This window comes from Porites lutea, chromosome 5 (genome assembly GCF_958299795.1).
Source record: "Porites lutea chromosome 5, jaPorLute2.1, whole genome shotgun sequence".
NCBI lineage: Eukaryota > Metazoa > Cnidaria > Anthozoa > Scleractinia > Poritidae > Porites > Porites lutea.
This window is the reverse complement of record NC_133205.1, coordinates 36683013-36690512: the sequence shown is the minus strand read 5'-3', so window position 1 is coordinate 36690512 and position 7500 is coordinate 36683013. Positions and strand designations below refer to the sequence as shown.

The 7500-nt window shown below is 38.3% G+C and overlaps 1 protein-coding gene across 1 annotated transcript in view; it reads left to right on the top strand.

Annotated features, from left to right (window-relative positions):
* Positions 1-966, top strand: part of LOC140937414 (uncharacterized) — a 2330-nt gene extending 1364 nt beyond the window's left edge. The window contains exon 2 of the mRNA XM_073386970.1: positions 1-966. This exon is cut by the window's left edge and continues 312 nt beyond it. Coding sequence (XP_073243071.1) covers positions 1-895 — 895 coding nt within the window. The 3' untranslated portion in view covers positions 896-966.
* The last annotated feature ends 6534 nt before the right edge of the window (positions 967-7500 follow it).

Sequence of the window (7500 nt, the reverse complement as noted above, 5' to 3'; positions counted from 1 at the left end):
AACTAAAGGACCCAGGCATACAGAGGAAGAAGTCAGAGCTTTCATCAGCAGTGATGTTAATGTCTGTAAAGAAGAAAGTGTTCAAAGTGTACATGTATATTCAATGAATGATTACGCCAAAGTGTTTGTTTCTGTTAATACTGAGAAAGTGATGCCTACAGTTTCTAAAGAACTTGCAGTTGAATTCCTCGAGTCTATTCCATTTAATGAAGAGCAAGCAGAAATGATCAACAAGAAAACTGTCTATCAATCCCAGTCTCAATTTTGGTTTGATCAAAGGGCAGGAAGAATTACAGCTTCCTCATTTTACACTGTGTGCCACCTTAGAGAGAGCACAGACAGAAGAAACACTATTAAACATCTCATGAATTACTGTCCAATTGCTGAAGATGCCATGCCACGACAGTTGACATGGGGGCATGAAAAAGAAAAGCGAGCACTTAGTCTTTACATAAAAAAACAGAACAAAAATCATGAAAAGTTGTCAATAGAAAAAAGTGGACTCATTGTAAACACATTATGGCCCTTCTTAGGAGCCAGTCCTGATGGTATAAGGATTTGTGCTTGCTGCCAAAAGAAGTTAATTGAAGTTAAAAGCATGTATGCAAAAAGAAATCTCCCTCCACATGTTGCAGCTGAGGAGAACCTCATGCTTGTGGATGGCAAGTATGAAATTAAAAAAGAAACCAAATGGAACTACCAAATCCAGGGACTGACGGGGATAACAGGGATTCATCGCTGTGATCTAGTTATATATACCCTCAAAGGAATATTGATTGTAAACGTTAAGTTTGATAGTGATTTGTGGAATGAAATGCTCCAAAAGCTGAGAAACTTCTTCGTGGAGTATATAGTTCAGGAACTATTCCACCATGACATACTTAAGTCATTATAGAGTGACTGCCGTTAGATGCTGATTGTAAAAGTGAAGGTGCTTAAAATTAATAGTGTTTTTTGTCTGTGCTGGATTAGATACCACATAATTTTATTGATCTGTCTCTGGATACGTTTAATACATGTTTCATTTACCATTTACATACACTAAGTAGGTCTGCTTTTCTGCTCTCTGGACAAATGCGTCAGTCATTTGGCCAGTGGTGGTAGCAAATTACACAGAGCAGCACAAACACTTAGAATATTGTCTGCAGTGGGTAGCATTTGAAGAAGGAAGTTCCCTTGTAGAATTCTAAAGTCCTTAAGACGTCCAATAGCACGTTCAACGTGGATCCGAACACTTGCAATGGTACGGGTAGATTTTACTGCCTTTTTTGAAAGTTGCTTTCCTGTGTAAGAGGAGAAAAAAGGATTTTGAATGAAGTAAATGCCAATTCAAAAGGTACTGATAGTAAAGTACTTGCTTTTTTGGAAACCTTTTTTCCAAACAAAACCTGTACTAAATTATTGGATGGGTGGAAGTGGCAAACCACTGCCTCACACCAGCTCTTTCTGAATTTTCTGGATCCACCCCTGCTATGTAGACATGTTTGGAAGTTAGTAGAGACTACCTTTATCTTTGAGCAGTTCAACTTAACCCTATAATATAAAAAATATTCCTAAGAAACTTCTTCTGTTTAGTTAGAAAGATCCTTTTTACAAGCAACAAGTAATGGATGCTGTTATATCTGGTTTTTTTTTTTGGTTTTTTTTTTTACTTTGTCCAGGGAGACCTTCTCTTTTATCTTAGCATACCCTCTTCCACCCCTACCCCATTAGCTCCCTTTATTGGAAAGGTACCTTTGCAAAGTGGTGGGATATTAAGTGCAACTTTCTTTCTTGTAAGCAGATCTCTGATGTTGAACCCCTTGTCGGCCATAACAGAATCCCCCTCTTCAAGTTTGTCCAGTAGACCACTTCTTTCTGTGATGTATCTGTCACTGACATTTCCAGTCCATAGTTTAGAAACAAAGGAGAAGTAACCTGTTGGAGTGATTCCCACCAGTGCTTTCATGGTATTGTGCTGTTTATAGTTACTCCATGTAGCTCTCTGGGCACTAGGGGATGTTGGCTTTTGCAAAAATATCTCTGTGCAATCTATTATTATTCGAGTGCTTGGAAATTTGTTAAAAGAACTTGGCAACTTTTTCTTAATTTCTTCCTTACAAGGCCATTTAAGAAGAATGTCACGAAAAACTGTAGATAAAAAGCAAATCCACGTTGTGAAAACTTTGCTAACTGATCCTTCTGATACTCCAAAGATATCTGTAAGATGTCTGCTTAAAAGCCCAAGTCTGAGTCTCACCAAAGTTAAGATAAATTCCTCCATAATGGTCAATAATCTTTGCTTTCCAGGCTTTTTTTTACTTGAATCTTTTTGATAGCTTACTTTTTTTTCTTTGTTTTTGTCCCAATACTTAAGTTTTTCTGCAAACGGCTTGAGCAAATTAAATATCATCATAAAGCAAGCAAGGCTAGGTATACCCGTCAAAAATTTGACAGACTCGTCATCTTTCAAAACATCATCCACAAAGAACTCTCTTTTCAATTGTTTTTTGTTTGATAACTTTGATTTAAGTTCGGCGTTCTCTTGTTTTAAAGCGTCAATTTTACTGGTTAAAACCTCTAGATCTTCGTAAGGAAAGTCCGTTTGAGTTCCTTTGTCGTTAGGAAGAAGGTGGCAATAATTGTGATCTAAAAGGGCTGCATCGTCGCTTAAGAAACAAATGTCTTTGTCTTCCTCGGTAAGGCTTCTCTTTTGAGGTTCAGGACATTTTTCATCAACAGCACGTCTCTTTCTGTCCTCCAGTCTCTTTTCACGGGAAGAAACACGACATTGGTGGGTCGAGGGATTAAAATATTTCGGTAATTCACCTGGAATAACTTCTTTTCTTCCGCAAAGCGACTTTTTGATGGATGAAGCCTCGAAGTGTGCGCTGCAAATCCGAGGGTTTTTTTGATTTTGGAATTCGGGATCACAACGTCTACAGAAGTTTTTCCATAGCCTTCTAAAATGCCCTGAAGGAAAACAGAAAAAGGATAGATCCGGACGATTCCTTGAACTGTTCGAGCAGTTTGCTACCGAACAAAAATTCACCATGACTTTTGCAAAACTTGGAGCATTTCAACTTACAGTGAAGACAGTGAATGCATTTCTATTTTTTTATTTTCCCAGCTGTCCTCTAAGCCTCGTTTACATGCAAGTACCTAGTTCTCAGGAGCGCGCGTCCAATAATTTCGAAAGGACCCTATTAACGAGACACGTTTGCATACGATTTCTCAAATAAGAACAGAACCACTGATTTGCAGAATCACGGATACCATATACTGGATACCACGGATGCCATATGTAAGAAGAAGAGTTAATTTGTCAGTAATTTAAAAGACGGCCTAGTCAGTTTGATAAGTACAAATAAGAAACTAAAATTCTCCTCCATTTTTAAAAATGAAACAAAGTACTCTGAATTCATTAATCATATCGGGAATCCTGAACATAAACGTATCACCTCCAAATTTAGGATAGGAAATCATAACTTTATAATCGAAACTGGAAGATTTACAATTCCCAAAACTTGTGATAACTGCAGTCTAAATTCAGTTGAACATGAAATGAACGTATTTTTTCACTAGACTTATATGATGATTTGAAAAACAACACTTTTTATTAAAATCAATAAATGAAATACGTTATTCCTTAACTCTCTTTGTTTATAGGGTAACACCATGTACAAAAATGGTAATACTGAATAAACTTGTTGTTGTTGTTGGCATCCTTGGACGTCTTTGGAACAGTTTCCATTGCTGCTCTTCATAGTGCCCTGGCAAACATTTTTCTATAGGCATTGACGACCATAGATAACAGTGTCCTCTTGAGCTGGAGTATCTAAAACCAATCTATAAGTTCCTTCTCGGTTAATTTTGTGCAGGAAGGATTGTTTTTTTGTCAAGAGCTCCCGGATAAATTTAATAGATAAAGGATCTGTCTATCGGAATCATCGTGGAGACCTACTGCATTTACAGCGGAGTTCCGCCCTTTTTTGTGAGCACTGTAAAAGGTCTCTCAAACAATCTCCAGAAACGATCAGCTTCCAGACGAAGTGAATGCTTGTCGAACAGCAATAATTTACTTATCATTTTGTATGCGTTAACACCTGAAAATAGACATACTGTTTATCACATACACACTTGGAGGCAATGTTTTCAAGGAAGCTTCAATTCAGTTAAAGACCTTTTTGTTTTTCGTTTGTAAAAAGAATAACTCTTCTTCGGAATGAGAAAAAACTGACTAAGGACACTCATAAAACATAGGCACGTTTTACGTGCATGAGCTATTTGGAATGCTTCAGTGTAAAAGTGTCGGCAATCTACTGTCTTAATCCTAAATTAAGGCTATGTTTTGTGCGCAATTGGGTATTGCTGTACATTAATGAAAAGGAGAACCGCAGTGCATAGCTGATTCGATCTGACAAATTCACTTTTCTTTCTTTTTCCTTCAGACATGTGGTGCAAAATAAACAAATTGTTAAAGTACTTTGAATATCAACTCACCAAACGTTGCTTATAGGGAAGACTCGAAGGTTTCAAGGTTTCTTCATGATTTCTTAAAATAACGAAGGTCGTCGAATACCGAATAGCTAAGATTTTCATCATTGTTGTAGATGGTTGCATCATCACTATTCACGAGGTTATCAAGTGCGACTCTACTTTAATGAAACAGTCTTTAGCGCTGACCACTTAATTATAAGAGTGTTATGAGTTTTTGCTTATTAGAAGAAAAGAGCTTTTGCTTAGGCACTAGTTACAAAACTAAAGATGTCTTCATATGTTCAAGTTACTATTATTACCGTGAAAAGCAAGAATGAGACGTACAATCACACAGTTTGCACGTGAAAGTGTCGGACTTTGCCCCTTTCGTGGTTCGCGCGTGAGGGAATTCGAGTTATCACACAGTAATCCAGTAAACAGAATTATAAAAAGAGCTAATGCACACAATTTGCCCGTGAAGATGTTGGACATTGTTCCTTTTACAATTCGCACCTAAAACAATTTAAATTGTTTACAAGAAAATTTTGACACGTGCACTGGAACATGTAGTTTGCTTGGGCGAGTCGCGTTTTTCTCAAGTGAACAATAGCCCTCGAGCAAATGTATTTCCAGCAAGGGTAGCTAACTTTTGTAAAGCTATGTATCGGTCCCTAGAAAGGTCAACTCAGGACACCCGGGAAGGGGTTTTTTTGTACAGTGCCTAGGCCTTATTTTCTTGGCCGCGCGTTGAGGCTACTTCGGCGAGCATACTCTAGGCCTTTTTGGATTACATCCTTCGAGTTTGTCAAAGTTTGCGGGATTCGTTTTTCTATCTGGGAACGCTTCATTGGTTTCTATATCTGCTGCTGTCCTATTGCTACCATCCTGGCATGTTTATTTTCTGTTGGAGTTCGAATTTTGTGGAAAAAGTTGCGTTAAATGAGAGCATGGCGGCGAAGATGGCATATCGTGTCTCCTACCTTGTATATTATTATTGTATGTAGAGTGAATTTAAACAAATTATCACGAAACTTCGTTGGAGCATTAAGGACAACAACAACTCACTGCAGAGTAAGTTTCATTGATCTTTATTTAGTATTTCCTAAAAATTTTAGGATCGTATTTTTACCCCATACAAATATTGTAACTTTACCGGAACCGTACTGTGGTACTATCACAGAGCCTGGGTTAACTGTGGTGTCAACTAGCTTCTTCCAGTCAACTGCTTCTACTTAAAGCCTGTTTTCCATATGATCGCTACGATCGCTGTAATTGCTGAGGAAAAAAAGTTCAGCGACCGCAGCGATCATATGGGAATAAAATTCTTCTTACTCGCGATCGCCCAGAGCAATTTTCCTCTGTTTTTGTACACAGTTTTCAATGGAATCAAACAACTATGAGATGAAGCCGCGTTTCCAAAGCTTATCATTTTCTTAAAAAATTAGCTAATTGTGAGGATAACAAGCTATTTCACTGTTTTTATAATGCTTAAAACTTCGTCTCAAAATATTTCGAAAATGCTTTCATAGAATTTGTTCAAACTTTTCCATAATTGAGGCAATTATGGCAGGTACAAACTCCCTTAAGCGATTTCTTTAAAAAACTCCTGGTACAGAGAAACACAAAGGTAAATAAAAAACGTAATGGCGTCGTTACGTTGCCATGGCGACTCCGATTGCAATAAAACCCAAATCATAAGAATTTTTCATCTTTATATAATACAGTTGTGGAAACCTTTTTTCCATATCTTTACTCATGGCGACGTAGTTAATGCTCAGACTTGGGAGGTATTCCCTCAAAAAAATTCAGTCGAGCCACTTTAACATTACTCGGTACAACTTCCAAACAATAAGCTATCTTTCAAACATCTAAAACCAAAAATTATAGGCCGCACACTTTCGAATTTAAGTCCATATCTAAATATCAATTATTGTTTCACTGGAAGAGCTTTGAAAATATATGATCTTTTTAGGCCCCGTTCACACTTAGGGGCTAGATGGATCTGAGATCGATCTGGCTTTATACGAGCTGAATGTTAACGACCCCACGTTTTTGAGATCGATCTGGGATCGATCCAACCTGGATCGCTTCAGGAGGTAGTCTGAGATCGGTCCCAGATCGATCTACATTATTCCGTGCTGAGTGAGAACGCAAACACGTCCTGAAAGCAATCCAGCTTAGTAGCCTTCCCTCATGGAGTGTCAAGCAAGCCAATCTCGCGTGAGGCCTTTTGTTTTTGCAATTTGCAAGATGCCTGCAAAAAAACGAGAACAATGGACAGAGGCGGAAACTCGAGCTCTCATCGCTGCTTGAAGTGACCGCCAAATTCAAGACAAAATAGACAAAAGTCACCGGAACGCTGATGTCTACACGAAAATTGCCAAAGCTGTAGCGAAACAGGGTTTTCCTGGACGCGACTGGAAGCAGTGCCGCACAAAGGCAAAACATCTTAAAGCGGAATTTGAAACCTACAATGACTACTGTAAAAAGTCAGGAAGCGCACGAAAAAAAGAGCCGACGTTTTTTAAAGAATTAAGTAACTTCCTTGGAGACCGTCCAGAGGCCAAGGGCCTCGATAATTACATCGACACCGGCACCTCTCCTGATGGAGAAGCTAGTGTGAGTGAAATACAGTCAACATAAAGCTCAGTTGGTACCGGTAAGTTAAACTGAGAGTATTATAATATTTGTTTCCTTAACTTGATATAATAGTACTCACGTTTTGCTGGTATAGAGATGCAGCCGATGAGTCATATTTAATATAATATGGTAATAGGAGGCGATCTGAACTTGTCCAAAATCTCTTGGGACTCATTAGAAAACACTAGTGGCGCAAAAGAGGTGGCGTTCTTAGAAATTCTTAATGATCATTTTTTAACACAATTAAACTTAATCCCTAACGGTCATAATAGAGTGTTAGACCTCGTAACTACGAATGTGCCGGACCGTGTTCGCGTGCGTGAGGTGCTCAGTCAAAAAGAATCGGATGTGTTCACGGACCATGGCACGGTGTCTTTTGAATTTCACGCCTCTACAAAAGCT